The following is a 21,678-nucleotide window of genomic DNA, read 5'->3' as shown; positions in this document are numbered from 1 at the left end:
AAATTTTACTTTATATCTGACACACACAACTATCTTCTAGTATACATGTTATTATGTTAGATACCGTCTAACTTTTACCTTCAGTCTGTGATTTAAAAAAAAAAAAACAAAAACACTGGCACAATTATTACGACTAGATAAATAGTTTTGATTTTCCATAATGCTAAAATGAAAAATTTACATAAATATCAATAAAGGAACAACAAAATAAACATAGATATATAATATGATGCTGGATTTGCGAAAAGGTGTCTTTCAAAACTGCACCAACCAAACTACTGTCTACTGTCTTTCATTTAGTCTTAGAAAATGTTCAGGAGAACACATTGTTACTATAATAATTAATAAGTAAATTATACTATTATGCTCTACATATGCAAGAATTAACTAAATTTGGAATGGTTCCCCTCAGTAAAGTCATCACTCATCAGTGAATTGATATAACAAGGCCAAAGTTTTAAACTGTTCACGAGACATTAGTTGAAAAAGCACGCAAGGTTATCCTACCTATCTGAATTCTAATGCTTTAGTTTGGAAGGTGCAAGAATGAATATTACAGACTGACTAGAGATCAATTACAAGTGTAACTAGGTATATGCACGTATTTAATAAATAATCTAATAAGACCTTTTCGAAATCCCAAAACACAATACAATATTGAAGAAAACCAATAAATAATAACGATACTAATAATAAATAATCGATTGAATGCAGCGTATGTAGATTAATTTGAAAAACCCAATCTCGATTATAAATGTATTCGTAAAGTTGAAATATAAAAATTCTTTGGTAAGAAACACACAGTTTTTAAAATTTTCCAGTACTAAGGACGTTATACTTGCTACGATTTTTAATTTAAGACCAAAAAATTGGAAAAATAACCGAGACGTAGAAAACTACGTCAGTCAATTACGAAAAAATGTAAAATTAAATGCTGATGAAAATTTCCTACTCTGTTGGAGTAATATTACAGCCTTCGTTAATAAAAAGTTTCTACTCCTACAAATCTCTAGAAAAAAAGAGTCATATGTATCATTGTATGAGCTTAAGCATAGCTATAAATATAAAAGACTTTCATATTTTGAAAAAAAAAAATTAAAATTCTTACACGAACGTCATCTATGCTTTTTCTGATTGGTAAATTCAATTCAAAAATAACAAGATTCTAAGACATAACATAAATCATCAGCGATGTGTACAATACGAAATCGGTAGAGCAACACGGAATATCAAAAATATAATTAACAAAAGAAATCAATCTTGTTCCTATCACAAATCCTCGGTCTGAAATTAAAAATCGGAGCAATAGGTACAGATGGTTTCACGTAAAAAGACCGCTCTGAATTATAATGCTAACGCTGTGTATGTAACTCTGAACTTATAGATGGCTTTATTGGCTGTGAAGTCAGCTCGTCGGTCTGGCAGTAGCGGTACTCGTAAAGCTTAGATATGCGCCTGCACTCAAGCTGCATGTAGTGGTGAGCCAGTGAAAAGACTTCTTGGTGACCGATATGAAGCGCTCACTACAGAAACGTTCTCTGAACACCGTATAGATCCAACCACCAAAACCACCATAAAGAGATGAATGAATCACCAACTTCATATATTCAGGTCAACTGTCTTTTTACATGATGCCACATGTACCCTGTTAACTGTTTCTGGTTTAGACTTCAACCTTGTACGGAGAGCCGGGGATGTGGTCGTCTCCCCACTTGACGATGACGATGTATTCCCCCCTGTCTCTGACGACGTACCAGCACTCATAGTTGTTCTTGCCTTTGTGTTTGAGCTGGACTTCGTCACAGGGTCCCTTGGGACCGTAGATGCCGACGTAGAGGATGTTGTTGCCTGTTGAAAAGGACAAAAAAAAATTAATTGCGAATTATTTTGTGGTAAAGATTTACAAAAGACGCAAGAGATCATAGAGCCCTTGGTGGCTGTTTCAGGAACTGCATATACGGTGGCAACATTCGCATATTGATGTAGATACTTTTACACCTTCTGCAGTTGTAAACTAACTACATATAAATAAACAAATAATTATACTGTACGTAATCTGTGTGTATCATATATTATTGAAGATGATGTCATTGTGTTAATTAATAATAATTATTCTACTTGATTACTTTAAATATACTCGTAAGAACATAAAATTTGTATGTCAGAAAATGGTCGAATACATTGGACTCATTATTTACTCTTTGTACAACCTGTACTCAAGCAAATATTATTATGTAAAGCCATGTGGCACGCTCTTAAGAGAGAAAGAGGGAACTTTAAAAACAGCCTACCGCTAATATGCTTAGCCATTAGCACCATTGCATTGATTGCCTGGAGACATCGCTAGGCAAAGTGTCTACCGTTATGCTTATAATGTTCCTTATATATTGTTTCTCTACGTTCAAAAACTTACCAGCATCAGCCGCGTGCACCGTGAACTGGTTATGCTTGTTGAGGTACGCCTTCTTCAGGCCCATGCCCTTGCTGGTCACCTTGGTGGCATCGGACTTGAACACAGGCAGCGCCGGCCCTTGCTTCGCGGCAGCAAGCTTCGATACCTTCTGAACCGTCTCCACGGTTACTGAGGATGTTTCTTGTGCTCCGATTTCCGCTAGGTTAGGACCTGAATAAACAATACAGAAACTTCTAAGATCGAAAGACAGCTGAATATAAATTAAGGATGAGGTTGCTATGAGAGAAGTGTGGACTTGTTTTGATAGTACATTTTAGTCTATTGCTGGCAACAATGACTAATATGCGTAGGTAGGAGGTAGAAAGAGATGAAAACTGTATGGTGGTTTTCATATCCTTCTTCGTCGAAGAGCCAAGTCATTGATTCCAGTTACTATCACTAGCAACTGGTGGGAATGGCACTCAGTACGTAAGATCCAAAATTGCAGCCATGATAGAAGTGAAATCAAAACTTCTGTTAGAACCCTTGAATTGAAATAGGTTTGTTAACAAAGTTTAGAAGAAAAAATTAAACTTCTAAAACGCAACTGGATGCATTTAATGTGAGAAAAATGAGGAAGATTACCAGTAGCTTCGATCTTGAAGGGCGACCCAACGATGTGACCGCCGTTGTACTTTATGCTCATGTAATAGAAGCCAGGCGCGAGAGGCGTATATCGGACCTAGGGAAAGAAAATCGATTAAAGAAAAACAAGAAACAGAAATAATAGAAAAATAATTAACTAAAGGGAGAAAAAGAAAACTTAATTGAAACAGAAAACTTTAAAATAAAAGAAAAATCTGTGTAATATGTAGGTATAAAAACATAAGTGAAATCTTCGCCATAATTTTAACAATATTAGTAGGAATACTCACAATCCAAACTATCCGTGATCCGTAAGAAGCGAAAAATAGAAAGACTATTAAATAACTGACCATATTGCAAAGCAATGCAAGCAAAACTATTCAAGGATAAGAAATAACCGAAACAAGTGTAAATTAAAAATTTATAACACCCCCGACAAGTGAAGGTTACAGTAACTAGAAAAGAGCTGATAACTTTCAAACGGCTGAACCGATTTTCTTGGTTTATAGCTAAGAACACTCTCGATCAAGCCACCTTTCAAACAAAAACACTAAATTAAAATCGGTTTATTAGTTTAGGAGCTACGATGCCACAGACAGATACACACGTCAAACTTATAACACTCCTCTTTTTGGGTCGGGGGTTAAAAAAATGGAGTAATGTGGAAGTAAATCTTGATATAAAAGTATATAATGCCAAGACAAGAACAGTTCAAGATATTATTTGTTTACCTTGTATCCTTCTTCAACCTCCGTACAATCCATAGCGACTCTTGATGGTCCATCCAGCGTGACTGCCAGAATACCGGTTCCCGCGTTGCAGGTGTTGATTATCAGATCCGTTTTAGCACCTATTAAAATTACAGACATCTCAGAACAAGAAAAAAAGAAAGACGAAAGAGAGAGTAAAGGTAAAATATTTTACTTCTTTATCCAGACTACACGAGAGGCAAATGTCTGGGCTTAGCTCGGTGGCAATATGGAAAACTAGCTGACGCCCGCGACTTCGTCCGCGTGGATTTAGGTTTTTCGAAATCCCGTGGGAACTCTTTGATTTTCCGAGTTAAAAAGTAGCCTTTGTGCTAATCCAGGATATTATCTATCTCCATTCTGAATTTCAGCCAAATCCGTCCAGTGGTTTTTGCGTGAAGGAGTAACAAACATACACACACACATACACACATACAGACTTTCGTCATTATAATATCAGTGTGATAATACTTATATTCAAATAAATTGTTGAAATTGATATGTAGGTGCTATTTTCGCAATTTTTAATACACCGCACCGCACGCCACCGTAAGCAATTTCACTCTCACCACCTGGGTGCCTGGTGCACTTCGACTGTCCATTATGCCAGATCCTTTTATCCACGCACATGCAAAATGTAGAATCAACTAACATCGACGGTGTTTCCACTAGATTACAACATTCAAAGGGCGGACCAACAAATTGCTGAAAGGCCGGCAACGCATCGGCGGTTCCTTTGGTGCTGCGAATGTTCATGGCGGTAATCACTTAACATCAGGTGACCCGTCTGCTCGTTTGCTCGCTATTTTTCATAAATAAAACTCAGTTAACGAAGAAAATGCATTACATTTTCAAGGTTTTGTTGCGTGTGATACCGAACACACGTACCATTTTTCACACTTTTCCTTTCGACATCAGAAAGGAGTTTGAAGGCGGAAACTTACCAGTTTTAACAGCTCCTAGACCTGGTCCATGAGCATGTACCGCAGCGGGGTCAGCATCATCCTTTCCGACCTGGACAGAACGAAATTTTACAGGAACTATAGTATCGGAATCAGTATCTATAGTTTTGATTCAAATAACAGCGACTTATAGACTAGCAACTGACGGAGTTGTTGTTGGGGGGGTCAAAAGTAAATAAAGCCCTTCCCACGTTACATCCACCTATAAGATTTGATCAAAATACTAGTTTGAAAACAAAACAATCGCTGTGATAGTAAATATACGTTATATCAACAACATTGATTGATAAGTAAACTGTGGGTCTAAGAATTCTAGTCGCGATAATTACTGAAGTGATGTTCTTTCAAATGACGCTGATTCCACAATAGAGATCTCTAGCCTGCAAACCCCTTCCAACGCTACTCTTATAAATGAGTACTGAGCTTTTCAAGTGTAGCCAAATCTTTATACATAAAACTTAAAAGGGCTCTCTCCGTCAGTCGTTTCATACAATCGTAGTTCCAATTTCATTTGAATACTAAGCAACCAAAGTCCATGATATTTTGCAGACATATTCTAGAAACTAATATCTATGTGGTTTTCCAGATTTCTGTTAAATTATTCAAAGTTACGCGGTCTTAAAAATTTTCATACAAATCTTTGAGCCCCTGTAATTTTAAAACTACATATTTTTAGAAAAATCTAAAACGCCACAGACACAGATATTAGTTTCTAGAATATGTCTGCAAAATTTCATGGACTTTGCTTGCTTAATATTCAAATGAAATAGGAACTACGATTGTATAAAACGAGTGACGGAGAGAGCCCTGTTAAGGGAGCCCTTGCCAAATAACGTAAATGCTCTATGAAAATAAAGGGCTAACGAATGTCAATTTAGTCCAGTTGTTCAACATAAATCACTATTAAAGGTAGCGGCAAATAAAGTACTTACAACCAATCTCAATGTTTGCTAATCTCCAATATTAGATAATCATTAAAAAGAAAATAGGAGAGCAGGAGTTACCTTAATCCTAAGAGGCGACGCAGGAATATGGACGCCGTTGAACTTCACGTTGATGTTGTGGACTCCGTTCTCCCTGGGCATGAACCTGATGCTGAACTGGTCACCGTCGATGTTCTGGATAAAGCAGTCGTCGGTCTTGCCCGTTGGTGAGACTATCTGTGATGAAAACACTATGATTAGACACTTATGACTCTATTTACAACTGCCATACTAGCGTAGGTTAGTAGACAGTAGTGTCTAGACTTTTTATTTTAAGTGTCTAGATTTCCATTTATCATCGGATTTATCATCGGACCGCAAGGCATCGCAAAGATCTCCCCTACTAATTGAAACTCCACAGATTGTGGGTATGTATAAAGCGATTCGCTTCCTCGTTTCTAATACGCACTGCTAGAATATGAAATTCCATTGCGGCTTCCGTTTTTCCTACCTAATAGCATTGGTACCTTTGAAGAAGAGTTAATAGGCACCTTTTAGACAGGTGCGCTCCACCTTCAAACCTAAGGTAATTAAGGTTAACCACCACCTCGATTAGTTTTTTGTAATATAAATATCTGTAATTTTGAAATTTTTATTATTTGTGGCAATAGAAGTACATACTCTTTGTGAAAATTTCAACTCTCTAACCTATTAGGGAATGCTCGTGAGGCGTGTAACATCTGCCCTCAAAGACGTTGCTTCATGATGACCACGACCGCTCTGTCAAGAGTGACGCGACAAAGCAGAAGAAGAACCTATTAGTGTTCATGAGATACAGCCCGCTGACAGACAGACGGACGGAGACGGACGGATGGACAGTGGAGGCTTAGTAATAGGGTCCTAGTGGAACCCTTCGGGAACAGAACCCTAAAAAGTAACGAAAGTAAAGAAAGGCAGAGAAGAGGTCGATTTTGACCGTAATATTTAACTCATAACAACAAAGAACGGCCGGCCACAATACGTAATCCATCCCCTCACAATACAAGTGTTACCATATTAATTTTTATAACGCATCGCGCGAACTTCGCCCAGTATTCATCGCGAGGTATAAAATATTAAGCGGCCCCTGAGTTATGGGGGACGGGCACGTGCGGTCAGTCTGTTTTATTACATTTTTTCCACAGAAATAACAAGACACCAGTGTGTGTAAGCTAAAAATTTCACTAGGGCAGGACTTTGTTTCGAAGTTTTCTGGCGCGTCGTCCGCTTATAGCTTCCAAGTTAGCCCGCTACAATCTTAGACTGCATCATCACTTACCAGCAGGTGAGATCACAGTCAAGGGCTAACTAATAATTGAATAAAATAAAATGCTGGTTCCCACTTTCCAGGAAACTACGACAGATTTAGATTTTATTTAAAGTGAGACAAGTACTTTTCCTATTACGCGAGCTTGCAAAAACTTTATAACGCCATTTTTGATCTAGGCACCCAAGGCACTCGAGGTAGATAAATTAACGCTACTTACAACAGATTCATCCAGCTATGTCAGATACAACAAAATGGACCTGGGGTGGCCTGAAGAGTGATTCGCTAACTTAGTGATCATCACAGAATGAAAGCCACCAAGCTTCTTTGACATTTATTTTTAATCCATTGAAGGTTTGCTACGAAACATTATTTTTATATTACAGCAATGTGAAACCAACCAGTGTCAAATGAATTCGGTGGCTTTCACTTAGTGAAGATCACTGAGTCAGCGAATCAGGGGAACCTTTAAATATTGTATAGAATAAAGAAATACGAGGATAATAATGCGTATTAAACCTATAAACTAAAAGTTAACTCCGGTCAGTATTATGCCTACTGAAATCATCGATCATAAATCTTTAATATTATGGCGGCAACTGGACGGGTATCGTGTTCACACGATAAATCAAAATGACCCCTCATTGGCGCATATATTGTCTGGATATGGGATACGCGAAGGCTGTACAAATGTGGAGAATTCGAAAATAGGTAAAATCTTGTCAATGAAAAAAACCGGCCAAGTGCGAGTCAGACTCGCTCATCGAGGGCTCCGTACTCGGGTATTTTTCCGATATTTAGAATGTTGAAAATTGATTTTTTTTTTTTTGTGTGATGTAACACAAATTGACGGATTTCGAATTTTTTCCTTTGCTTGTGCTATAAGATCTACCTACCTGTCTTTCATGATTCTAAGTCAAAGGGAAGTACTCTATAGGTTTTCTTAACAGACACGGCAGACGGACAGACGGACAGACAAACAACAAAGTGATCCTGTTAGGGTTCCGTTTTTCCTTTTGAATTAAGGAACCCTTAAAATAAGCCGATAGTTACGATTAGTGGTGGTAAAAAGACTTTTTAAAAAGAAATAAGTTATCATGTCGCAAGGCGATTTTTAATGGCTTATTTTTCAACCGTCAAACTACTTTTATCTGAGGAATTTTGAGGTTTTGACTTTTTTCGATAGGAAATCTGTGAAAATGACAAATTTATTTCTTAGATAAAAGTTATTTTACGATTGGGAAATTGACCCTCGGAAGGATATTGTTAATTTTAAAGGATATTTTTGCTAGTCGATTTTTGTGGAAGGACAAAAGAGGAGAGGATGACCAAAGAAAAGCCACGTGGATACATCCATTTTATGCCAATAAAAATAATCCATCCATTCCAAGAAGAAGACATGTTGCGTGTGGAAGATTTTTTTTTAGTCGATCGTAGCATCTAGACTCTAGAGGACTAGAAAAATTCCATCACAACGTAAATTAGACTTTGGGCATCGCCCACTGAAGGTGCGGTATAATATGTACCTTGAAAGATGTACCTACACTAAGTATATCGCACTCACCCTGGCATCCAAGCTGCCCTTAGCTCCATTGAGCCTAATGTAGAACTGGGTGGGTTTGTCCACTTGTGCGTTATCCGGGAACTGGGCCACTTCCAAGAGGTATGCGTCACCCACAGCTGGTGAGATGTACACCTTGAAGGGTGAGTCGGGGATGTGTTGCTCGTTGAATTTAAGGCCGATACGGTATTCACCTGGGAAAAAAATATAGTGTTAGTTAGGAGTTCAAGGATTCTACCATATCATTATAATAATCAACAAGTAGTTTACAAAGTTTTTAAAAAACCCCTACTGCAATTTGCAGTGCGCATTTTTCAGCCCGCACATAAAACCCGCCATTTTGATTTTTAAGAATTTTATGTCACTCGTGTCTTCATCAAGACGAATCTAATGACATAGGAACGGACATACATACATACATCAGGTCAAATATTATATAATCCTCCTTTCGGACTTCACCGCAAAAAGATAATAAATATAAATATAAATATAAATAATATTATAAAGGCGAAAGTTTGTATGTGTGTGTGTGTGTGTGTGTGTGTGTGTATGTTTGTTACTCTTTCACGCAAAAACTACTGGACGGATATGGCTGAAATTCAGAATGGAGATAGATAATATCCTGGATTAGCACATAGGCTACTTTTTATCCCGGAAAACCAAAGAGTTCCCACGGGATTTCGAAAAACCTAAATCCACGCGGACGAAGTCGCGGGCATCAGCTAGTAATAAATAAATGTCATTCTACCGATATGGACGCTTATACCTCTTTATCTGTAATCAATAATCACTAATCGATCTATGATCAAACTACATGGATACTATCTATGGGAAAAAATCTTTTTCTAAATTAACCCAACCGGAAATCAAACCAGTTTTCGCACCTGTCGGTCGTCGATACAGATATCCAAACTGTTCCAATTTAAGTTTTATTGCAAACTACAAAAACATAACCAGATGCAATCCGCAAATAATTTCTAAGCCAACCCTTTTCCGATACCCGACAAATGCAAACGATAAATTTGCGCGGCGGGTCTAAAAAACCGACGAAATCGGAAAAAATCGGGGCAAAAACGGGACAAAATGGGACAAAAACGCAATTTGAATTGCATGAAAAAAGGCTCAGCCGGAGAATACGTCACTCAATCTGAATAACTGGCTAACGATGTCAGCGATATTTCTTCCTGGAGACGAAAATTTAAATTTTTACGTGAAATACGTTGATATTGTTCTATGAAGATAGGTGGGTCCCCAGAAACGGCGGATTGAAAATCTGGCTTCAATTTTCACTTTATAAAAGAAAAGATCTTTAGATCACCACTTAGTAATTTAAGCGTAGCGTTTCGCTATTACCGCTTAGAAAGCGATTTAAAAAATAGGTTCTGTATTTAAAAAAATACTAATAACTGTGGTGGGTTGTTATCTGCGACGAAATCATTAGCCACTCAAAAATAAGATCATAGTAGTACCTAGAAGATCGAGTAGAGGCTTGTGATTTTGAAATAGATCGACTAGTCATTTACTTATTTGTTGCTCGCGACAAATCTTCGGACTCTTTTTTGTATATCTTCAGTTTCGCATATCAGTGGTAAGCAAATACAATTTTTTCTGCTTCTTGTATTACGGAGATTGATATTGATCCATTGCAATCATCGCAATCGTCGTTATAAGCCGAATTTCAATATCAAGCAGTGGAAAGTCATTGCGACTTTGACAATGATTGCAAGCATGTTCTGTAATACAGGGGGTTGTATTAACTATTGTGCTTCGTGGAGGGCATTATAGTTGCAGATTTATTTACATGTGGTAAGGTTTTTTCGATCGTGTTTTTCGGTGATTGGACAAAAAATCTTTTTGTGTTTTGTGCATTTTCTTTTTGTTATTTTTTGTTGTTTTTCAACTTGTAACTAGTGTATGGGCCGGTGTCACCGTATTCGATTTTGATTTCTAATCAACTTTCTTTAAGTAAGCACCATCTCGGAGATGGATAATTCTTATCGCGGTAAACCAAAAACCCACGGTATTTTTAAAAAACCGGTCAAGTGCGAGTCAGACTCGCGCACTGAGGGCTCCGTACTCGGGTATTTTTTCCAACATTTTGCACGATAAATCAAAAACTATTATACATAAAAATATATGTTTTCCTTCACCGGTAAAGCAAGTGATATTTCATTTCTTAAAACGCACATAACTCCGAAATTTGAGAGGTGCCTGCCCGGAACCGAACCCCCAACCCCCTGAGCCTGAGGAGGCAAACGTCTTAACCAATAGAACCACCACTTATCATCATCGCGTGTATTTAAAATTTTAAGTAGAGAGAGTCTGAGATAAACAGAGATACATTATTAACATCTCTCCATGCTCTCCTTATTCAATTACTCATTAAAAGTACTAAAACTGCCTAATGGATATTCAGCAATAAATAAGCTCGGTTTAACCTTTAGTTAGTCGACCGCGATGCAACCGGTCCAAAGCCCCAAATAATGATGTAGGCCTCATGCAAAGCGGTGGTATTGACATGTTAGGGGTTCGATGCCCGGGCCGCTTCCTCTTTCTTATACTTTGAACTAGAACATTGATGTATGTTTTGCGAAAATTTCCTCAAAAACTGATTGGATAAGAATATGTAAGAGTAGTTTTAAAGTTAAGATGTACAGTTGTGTAGTTAGCTTGTACTGACGGATACAAATCTAACTTTGTTGCTGACCGTACTATACTAAACAGCTAGACCCATTCTTATTCTTTACTCTTTAAAAAATTCAGAATAATAAACATTTGGTGCAACTTAAAAATTGGAATCCATTCCAAAAAAATCCCGTTCCAACACGACATTCCATCATAGCGCGATGTCCCTTCCAACGGGGCTGCAAACCTTTTTTCCCTCTACGATATCAGGCCGACGGTCAATTAAAATGACTCCTAAACACCAGAGGCCTGGAATCCGGGGTCTAAAACTAAATTTGTCCAGGGCCCATTGTGTTCGCCCGCGGAAAAAAACCTCGTTCATCCGACAAAGAAGCGGCGGCTTTTTGTTTTAGGATACTTCATAAGTGTATGGCGATTAGAAATTTTTAAGCTATTTTGGACGTATAATGACTTAAGTATGGCTGGTACGTTTTAAGTTACGAGCTGTTATGATTTCGGGTTTTTAAAGTGAAAACTTCTTTGGGCGCGTAAGGCGATTTCGTGATGGGTAAAAACTATAGGTTGCGTCACCGACACCAACATGCTGGTATTAATAGTTCTCGAAGTGCGGATGAATTATGAAAATATTATTTTTTGATAAGTAGGTTACCTACTACAATTAATTTGAATCCCAAAAAAATCATATTAGTTTTAAGTTTTTGCTTCTGTTGGCAGTCGCGACTGACTGCTTTTTTCATAATTGTGTGCCTAAATTACGCTTTAATAGCGTAAAGAATCAGCCTGGCTGTTAAGTGTGGAAATGCAGCCAGCAGTTTAAAATTAAATTTGTCCGAAAAAAGAGATTTCATGCTCTCAATACCTGACAGCAATAAAATTCACATTTGCTATAAACATTTACCTACCTATATAGAAAATTGACGAAAACCAAAAGTCTAAAAGTTAAAAAAAATTAATTATCCAAAAAGACTGCTAGGTATCGAAAGTCGTAAGAGACAAAACCAATCAATACTCTACAAAACAAAACAATAAAAGAATACTTTCTTTATCATTTCTATGAAAGAAAAGAAAAGAAAAGAATACTTTTAAAAGCAAGCCGCGGCTCAGTCGTCAAAGGGCCGGTCATTTTGCCCATTCATTTATACGATCCCAAAGTTTCTACAAGGGCACATTCTTTCGTCCCGATGTGATGCTTCGATTCCTATCAATCCAGTTTTAATAATCGACTTTTTATTTTAATAAATTAATGTTAAAGTAAACCTTTTTGTTCTAATCACATTTTTTTCACATTTTAGCTCACACACAAAATATTGTTCTTTGTTTAGTTGTTAATTTTTAGGGTCACTATGTTGTCTGTCTGTCCGTCCGCCCGTCCGTCGTATCTGTCAAGAAAACCTACAGGGTACTTCCCGTTGACCTAGAATCATGAAATTTGGCGGGTAGGTAGGTCTTATAGCACAAGTAAAGGAATAAATCCGAAAACCGTTTTGTGGTTACACCATTAAAATTGAAATGTGTTTCAATTTTCAAAGTAAGATGATTATACGAAGTGGGGTATCATATGAAAGGGCTTTACACAATTACAGTAATCAAATAGAATAACAAGTGTAAATTAAAAATTTATAACACCCCCGACAAGTGAAGGTCACAGTAACTGATAACTTTCAAACGGCTAAACCGATTTTCTTGGATTATAGCTAAGAACACTCTCGATCCAGACACCTTTCAATTAAAACAAAATAAATTAAAATCGGTTCATTAGTTTAGGAGCTACGATGCCACAGACAGATAATACACAGATACACACGTCAAACTTATAACACCCCTCTTTTTGGGTCGGGGGTTAAAAATGAAATATAATGTCTAATAATAAAAATTAATTCTAATTTCAAGGAAGAGAATTGTAACAATTATTATGCTTTATTGGCGTATTCTTGAATGGTGTAGTACGCCTTGTCCACTAAGTATTCTTGTAAGGTCCGTTTAAATTTTTGGTAATTATGATTAAAAAATTAAGCTGTGATAGCCTAGTGGTTAGAACGTCCGCCTACTAATCGGAGGTCGGGGGTTCGATCCCGGGCACGTACCACTAACTTTTCAGTTATGTGCGTTTTAAGCAATTAAATATCACTTGCTTTAACGGTGAAGGAAAACATCGTGAGGAAACCTGCATGCCTGAGAGTTCTCCATGTTCTCAAAGGTGTGTGAAGTCTGCCAATCCGCATTGGGCCAGCGTGGCAGACTATGGCCTAAACCCTTCTCATTCTGAGAGGAGACCCGTACTCCGTAGTGGGGCGGAAATGGGTTGATCATGATGATTAAAAATTGTTTCAGGCAAGCTTGTTGTATAGAATGCACGTCATTACAAATGCACTGTTACTAAAATGTGCAGTGTTTGACACCGGCCAACCCAGTTTATTTTTGTGTCTTTTACTTATTATTATAGTTAAAAGATTATTTATTTACTTGCTTTACGAAATAATATCAGATAAGTACCTATATCTAATCGCTTAACTCAGAAATCCGTAGAAAAACGTTATAAATATTAATTGACAAATTACACGCGTTAAGATTGATTAAATCCAGTGTTTTTCTGTTAAACCATTAGGTATAAACATTGTCACGAGCTGCATAAATAATTACCTAATAAAACCTTTAAAGGGATAATGTATAAGATTTTAAAGATACCTTTATTTATTTATTTATTTTATTTTACCTTAAAGTACCTTTACCTTTAAGTTATTGATCCATATCAAATCACTGTTTTAGTTATGACGCGATAGGTAGCTTTTAGTTTTGCAGCTATAGAAGACTAGGCAACTTATAAACTTGGATTCCAAATACGTGTTAATTTTCGCAAGCCCATGATAAACAAAGTATAACAAGCTATACTTAATCCGTCAAAACAGACAAAATATGATTATGATGTAGCCATAAACCTAAATAACCAGTAGCTTTTTTTCAATGAGGAGTTACACTGAAACATATTACTGTGAGGACTAGCTATCAGTGTAATTTCCCGCTAGCTAGATAAGTACGGAAGTTTAAAATTCCAGGCTTTTAACAGGGCTCTCTCCGTCACTTGCTCCATACAATCGTAGTCCAATTTCATTTGAATATTAAGCAACCAAAGTCCATGAAATTTTGCAGACATATTTTAGAAAAAAACTAATATCTGTGTCTGTGGTGTTTTAGATTGTTCTAAAAACATGTAGTTTTAAAATTACAGGGGCTCAAAGATTTGTATGTGAATTTTTAAGACCGCGTAACTTTGAAACCGAATATATTAACAGAAATCTGGAAAACCACAGACATAGATATTAGTTTCTAGAATATGTCTGCATTTCATGGACTTTGGTTGCTTAATATTCAAATGAAATTGGAACTACGTTTGTATGAAGCGAGTGACGGAGAGACCCCTCTTAATCCATCAAAATAGACAAATGATTATGATGTAGCCATAAACCTAAATAACCAGAAGCTTTTTTTCAATGAGGAAAATTACACTGAAACAAATTATTATCAGGACTAGATATTAGTGTAATTTCCCGCTAGCTAGATAGGTACGGAAGTTTAAAATTCCAGGCTTTTAACCATTATTTTGACCTAAACTGCATTCCTAATCAAGAAATATTTTTTGGATCGCATAGCTAAGTACCTCTTCTACTTAGAAAATAATATTAGAACTATTTAGTAACGTTCTACACTACTTACCGATTTCATTCATGTCGCGAAAATTTTGCTGTTGGGAATCTACCCAGGTATGAGATTCATCATGATTAACTCATTGCCGGCCCACTACTGTTGAAGCGAATGTCTATACCACTATCATAGCACTTGCAAGTATATCAAGTATCAGTAATACCTAATTGTAGTACCTAGGTAATTAGGTATACAGCTGAAACCAACAATTGCCACCACATTGCATCAGCTGCAACTGCCCATAACTATTATACTAGACATGATTAATAGCAATAACAGGAAGATTAACAGCTTCAGCATTATGTCAATTTTTAGGGTTCCGTACCCGAAGAGTGCCAACGGAACCCCATTAGGTACTAAACCTCCGCTGTCCGTCCGTCTGTCTGTCAGCATTTCATGAATCGTAATATTTTAACGTTTAAACTATCGTGAGTAATTTCCATTAAAAGTATAACCACTTATAACCGTAATATTATGTAGAGAATTGAAATGTTAACAGTGTGTGTGTAACTATTGTCACGGTAGAAAGTTGAACACAAGACTATAATAATTGTATAGCTGCTATAACAACAAATAACAAAAACCAAGATTGCGATTTTCAAAATGGCTGCCAAGTAAATTAACTAAAAAATACATAGTTTTATATCTTGTATGATGTATGGAACCCTTCATGAGCGAGTACAACTTGCACTTGACGGGTTTTTTGTAAATATACCACCACACATGAAACAGAAAGAATACAAACATACATAATACTTAATTATATGCTTCGACTATTTTATATATTACTTGTAAGTACATTACATTGTACCGAGCTTATGCCGACGACTTTATCCGCGTTGACAACATAAATTTCAAGCCCCTATTTTACCCTCTTAGGGGTAGAATTTTCAAAAATCCTTCCTTAGTCATTGTATGCTAAAAAGAGGTGTCACACATAATATTATGTAAGGACAATATAAGCGCACTTATGAAATATACTTAGCGTAAGCAAAAAAAAAATGATATCATTTTATAGCATTCAACATGTCTTACAATGAGAAAAACCAAATATCTCTACCATTTCTGGTTTATTTTTTTACAGGCAGTTTTATACAGACACTTTGATAGTTCCTAGGTAAGTATTTCGAAAGAATACCTATCGAAAATGCCTGGAGCAGTTTTTGGTCAGTGAAAGAACTGTTAAAAGTTAACTTTCCATATCTCAAGTGAAAGCTCATGGACATGTGCATTCTGCCAACTCTAACATACGGTGCTCAGACTAGGTCCCTGACAAACTCTCAAAAGTCCAAGCTCAAGGTATGCCAAAGAGTCATGGAACTCAGCATATTGGAAAAAAAAACTAGGGGATCGCGTAAGGAATTCTGATATACCTACGTTCCAAAACGCGAGTAGCCAACCTTGGCCTTGCAGCTTTACTTAAATGGGACTGGGCAGGTCATGTACGCCGTATGCTAGATGATCTGCTTCTTTTTGGACTCCCCAGAATCCACGCCAGCGTGGTAGGCCGAGGCGACGATGGCGTAATGAATTAAATAAATTTACAGTTACAAGGCATAAAATAGGGAATTGTGGAAAAATCGGTGGGAGGCCTTTGACCAGACGTGAGACAGTACAGGCTAATTGAGATAAGTTAGATTACACCTATTGTAAACTGACCAAAGCATTTAATTTAGGTACTTTCCAATTCAAATCCTGACCACCTCCTCTTTTCAGCCCGATCCGTCCATTAGTTTGAGCTATGCGTTAATTATAGATCAGTCAGTCAGTCAGTCAGTCACCTTTGCCTTTTATACATTAAGATATACTTTTATACAAATGGGACTGGGCAGGTCACACACAGGTCAGGTACACCGTATGCCAGATGATCTGGTTCTTTCTGGACTCCCCAGAACCATCAACGCCAGCGTGGTAGACCGAGGCGACGATAGCGTGATGAATTAAATTTTACAGTTACAAGGCACAAAATAGGGAATGGTGGAAAAATCGGAGGGAGGCCTTTGACCCGACGTGGAACAGTATAGGCTAATTTAGATTAGATTAGACCTATTGTAAACTGACTAAAGCATTTAATTTAGGTACTTTCCGATTCAAATCCTGACCACCTCTTTTCAGCCCGATCCGTCCATTAGTTTGAGCTATGCGTTAATAGATCAGTCAGTCAGTCAGTCATCTTTGCCTTTTATATATTAAGATATACTTAGTAATTATACAATTCAAACGCAGTCAACAATTACCACCGCGTCAGCTGCGAGTAACTACAGTTTGAACGCGCGGGAGTGGCATTAGATTTGCTAATTTGTTCATTTGCATACTACACATTAAGGGCTAGAGTTTATTTTAATACACCGTGGTTAATGGCTTTTTAAGTTAATTGAAATAACGTAAAGTAACAACTAATCCATCCCAAAACATTACAAACGCGAAAGTAATTTTTGTTTGTTGATGTGTCCTTCAATCACGCCGAAACGGAGCAAGTAACTGTAGACATGATTTTTGTATCATAGACTACTTTTTATCCCGGGAAATCAGAGTTCCCACGGAATTTTTGAAAACCTAATTTCACGCGGATGAAGTCGCGGTCCTCATAAAGGAGAAATTAACGGACTGACATCACTACAGCTCAAATCTCTGCGTCTAACAATATGAAATTTTATTGATGTGTTTAGTAGGTTTTCACTTTATCCGCCACTATTAACCCACCACCACTGTTCAGAAACCATCACTAAGAAAGGATTTTCAGAAAATTCACCTAAGCAAAGCAAGTAATCTATATTAGGTATTTATATTAGTACCTACTTAATTCTAACATTATAAAATTTGTCCGCCTATCTGTCCGTCTTGAGAAAATTTGCCCTGATTCAGTTTCCCATTCCTACAGCCTGATACTGTAAAGGTAACTACTGCTCATCTAATTCGTGAGGAGTAAGGGTATGCTGATTGTAAATTAATATGGTGGGCACAAATGTTTAATTTCTATCTTTCTTTTTCCGGGTTCTAACTCTTTAATCTTGGTTTTCAGGGATAATGTCAATATTGTATTAGGACTGCAAATCTAGAAATACCGTGATGTTTTGGCTTAAATAAAACTGTTTAACTTTACCTACTGATGTTACATGAGAGGGTAATACACCATGGGGAATTCCTTAAAAATTATTTACAAAGAAGATCGCGGATTCTCCGGACTAATTATTTTGACCTTCGAAAGCTTTCATGCCACGGTTATTGATTCCGAACAATTAATCAAAAAAGCGAATTCAAATACCCATACGCAATAACGCATGCCATGGCAATCGAAACCGAAACGGCAATTAAAAATGTATTAAGTATTAACATTTAAAAATGTCTTCATAAAATTACCGCGTAAAAAACGAAAATATCCAACTCGGAAAACTTATGATGGACATTAGCAAAAACAAATATCATAAATTTCGCGTAATCACTGGCCGAAAATGCGTCGGCTATTGCCCGTACCACTTAAAGAAAAAAAAAGAAAGGAGCTATTTAAAAAAAAAAAAGGAAATTAAAAAATCGATCTGTCAAAATGCCTCGCAGTAAATTTTGCAGCGACGGGCTGTGGTCAAGTCAGCGGCGATTGGCCAGCTCGGTCGAGGGGCGTGCCGACATTCGAATAAGGAACAAGCCAGGCGATTTATTTATGAAGTGCATTTCAGTTGTTTATGTAGGTTTTTTATATTGTGGTGTTCAGTAAGGCCCCGCGGGGGCGTGCGGGTCATTTGACTTGGTGATGCCGATCTGGACACGATAAAGAGCCTTAAAGTAAGTTATTTCGTTCTATACCATAAACCCTGGTAAACTGGTGTGGAGTTATCGTAATAAAATAAAGTTAGCACTTTTATTTATTTTTCATAATAAGTGTAGCTTTTATTTTTTTCAATCGTTTTTTTGTTAACCTTTTTTGTACTAGAGCGAGAGTCAACGAGGGCCAAAACTTGGTTTTTTTGTAACTGCATAACACAGGGCAGAACGATCATCGACTATGAAGTTTGGATCATGGTGGTTTTGGGAGATAACAGGTAACAAATGTGTAAAAAATCTTACTTCAAAGTATAAAGTCAAATTTTTTATTTTTTCTTGTGAACAGTATTAGAAATAACGTCATGCATTGCCAGACACTTACGGCCGTATTCACAAACGTTACTATGAGGTCTCACAGTAAGCTCAAATGCATAGTGTAGGTTCCACCAATCAGATCATTGTAAATTGACGTGATACATCATCTGATTGGTGGAACGGACACTGTGCGTTCGAGGGCACTATGAGACCTCATAGTAACGTTTGTGAATACGGGTGTTAGTATCGTAGTAACCCCTTGCCATTGATAAATTTTAAGCATATCTGGCAGGAGATGCCACGATACTAAGTTTCTGGCAATGCATGACGTGATCATAAAAAGCTCCGAGTCACTCAGCGGTAGTTGGACAGAGCGATTACTCATGATCAAGTTAGAAATGAAGAGTTCCTTAGAAGAATAGAGTAACCCACATAACTCAACGGATTACGAAGCTGAAGTGGAAATGGGCACATAGTACAAAGAATGTACCTATACATAGACGTTCGGGTCCCAAGGTGTTGGAATGGCGACCTAGCAACCGTGCAACGTTGGTATAAAGTAAAGTAAAAGTAAACATTTCTTTATTGTACACTAAGACATACCTACTTAGAAATATATAAATTATAAACTAGATTTTTGTATACAGAACCTGCTAACCAACCAACCAACGCTTTGTACCAACGTTGGTATCATATTCATATCTATCCATTACTATCCATTAACTCTAAAGTTTATACTTAAAATATAATTATATAGTCACACTTTTGTTTTTCTGTTTATGTGTATTTTCTGTATTAATTTTGTGGTGTATACCAAAAATATATTCATTAATTCATTCATAATTATATACGTAAAAGCTTGTATATAAATTTACCTGGCTCCTCAACCTTGTAAGACACGTCGCAAGACCCATCCTTCCTGTCCTTGAAGTCGATCTCAGCCTTGCTGGGACCCTCCAGAGATATGGCCAGTTGACCGGCACCAGCCTCTCTCGTCCATACATTGAACTCATTGAACCTCCCTGCTTCACCCCTCTCTAGGCCCGCGCCTCCTGCTTTGACTAAATGTGCGCCTGAGTCGCGAAGAGGACCTACTGTGAACTGGAAGGGTGACCCTGAGAAAGAAAAAATATAGTTAATAAGAACTATTTTAATTTTCATTCTTTTTCCAAACGGTGGAAGTCTAGCCTAGCCTAGGGTAAAAGGTTCCTAGTCGGGGGTTTCTAACGCTCGATCCCGGGTACGCACCTCTAACTTTTCGGAGTATTTTAAGCAATTAAAATATTATTAAATGGTGATGAAATTGCATGCCTAAGATTTTTCCATAATGTTCTAAAAGGTATGGGAAATCTGAAAATCCGCACTTGGCCAGCGTGGTAGACTATGCCCAAAACCTTTTGATTCTGAAAGGAGACTGTCATATCCCTTCTAAGTTAGCCCGCTTCCATCTTAGACCGTACTATCATTACTTGATATCGCAGTCAAGGGCTAGACTTGTGTCAAAACAAAATTTAAAAAACTCGTGCTCCATAGTGAGCCAGCAATGGGTTATAATGCTATCCTATTCATGCATTTCACGAGTATTCCTAATTCAAAAATTCAAATTCAAATTCAAATTATTTTTATTCAATTAAACTTTTACAAGTGCTTTTGAATCGTCAAAATGATCTACCACTGGTTCGGAATGCTGTTCCTACCGAGAAGAACCAGCAAGAAACTCGGCGGTTGCTCTTTTCAAATGTACAATTTACAATAATATGCCATACTGTCACAATTTACACAAAAAATTTATATTAGGTGTATATTATAAGACCAAAACTTACCAGGAATATGGATCTCCCTATATTTGACAGACACGGTATGAACCCCCAACTCCTTGGGGATGAAGTGGACGGAGTATAAACCGTCTACCACCTCCTGGATCTCAGCGTCCTCTGATACGCCTCCAGGGCTGGTCACAGTCGCTGCCAGGTCGAAGGAGGTGATGCCTGGAGAAATGGAGAAAACAATGTATTATACTATGATGGTACACATAGCATGCCTATAAAGTCACCAAAAATATACACCATAATTTCATAGTTTTAAATTTTCAGTTCTGTCAGCAGTCCCTGTAATTTTTTTGTATTGTTTTTCTCACTATTGTACAGGGGTGAGGGTCTGTCATCAATGCTTGTATAATTGTTACGCGACAGGTCAAGATGGCAATCGGGGTGGGGTCTCCCCGCACACCCGCACAACCCCCGCTCTTACCCGGTGCGGAATAGCGCGGGTGGCGTGCGGTTGTGCCTTACACCCGCACGCCACCTTACCTTAGTCTTGATTAGATTAGCATACCTGGCATCTTGAAAGTGAGTTTACAGTTGGTGCCGACCTCAGTGAGTGGCGCGGGGTCCCTCTGCCTCTGGATCTTTTCACGCTGTCTGTTGCTGCCTTCACCAGATACCTTAATGATAAGTATTAGGCATGTTAATAAGTCATTTAAGATTTAAGGCTTAAAGCTAAGTTTTAATATTGAAAATATATAACGTTGCCAACTTTCTTTGTACAAGTGTAAATTAAAAATTTATAACACCCCCGACAAGTGAAGGTTACAGTAACTAGAAAAGAGCTAATAACTTTCAAACGGCTTAACCGATTTTCTTGGATTATACCTAAGAACACTCCCGATCAAGCCACCTTTCAAACAAAAAAAAAACTAAATTAAAGTCGGTTCATTAGTTT

General features: G+C 37.4%; 1 protein-coding gene across 8 annotated transcripts in view; it reads right to left on the bottom strand.

Annotated features, from left to right (window-relative positions):
* Positions 1–21,678, bottom strand: part of LOC123877430 (filamin-A) — a 92,605-nt gene continuing 70,927 nt past the window's right edge. For all 8 annotated transcript variants that reach the window (XM_045924221.1, XM_045924223.1, XM_045924222.1 and 5 more), the window contains 10 exons: positions 21,292–21,400; positions 20,781–20,945; positions 19,833–20,072; positions 8,542–8,732; positions 5,753–5,908; positions 4,731–4,800; positions 3,769–3,887; positions 3,038–3,134; positions 2,414–2,623; positions 1–1,848 (listed from right to left, as the gene is read on the bottom strand). In XM_045924221.1, the coding sequence (XP_045780177.1) occupies positions 1,664–1,848; positions 2,414–2,623; positions 3,038–3,134; positions 3,769–3,887; positions 4,731–4,800; positions 5,753–5,908; positions 8,542–8,732; positions 19,833–20,072; positions 20,781–20,945; positions 21,292–21,400 (1,542 nt within the window). In that variant the 3' untranslated portion in view covers positions 1–1,663. The remainder of the gene's footprint in view (positions 1,849–2,413; positions 2,624–3,037; positions 3,135–3,768; positions 3,888–4,730; positions 4,801–5,752; positions 5,909–8,541; positions 8,733–19,832; positions 20,073–20,780; positions 20,946–21,291; positions 21,401–21,678) is intronic.

The sequence above is a fragment of the Maniola jurtina genome, chromosome 23 (assembly GCF_905333055.1).
Source record: "Maniola jurtina chromosome 23, ilManJurt1.1, whole genome shotgun sequence".
NCBI lineage: Eukaryota > Metazoa > Arthropoda > Insecta > Lepidoptera > Nymphalidae > Maniola > Maniola jurtina.
This window is presented reverse-complemented; position numbering and strand designations above follow the sequence as displayed.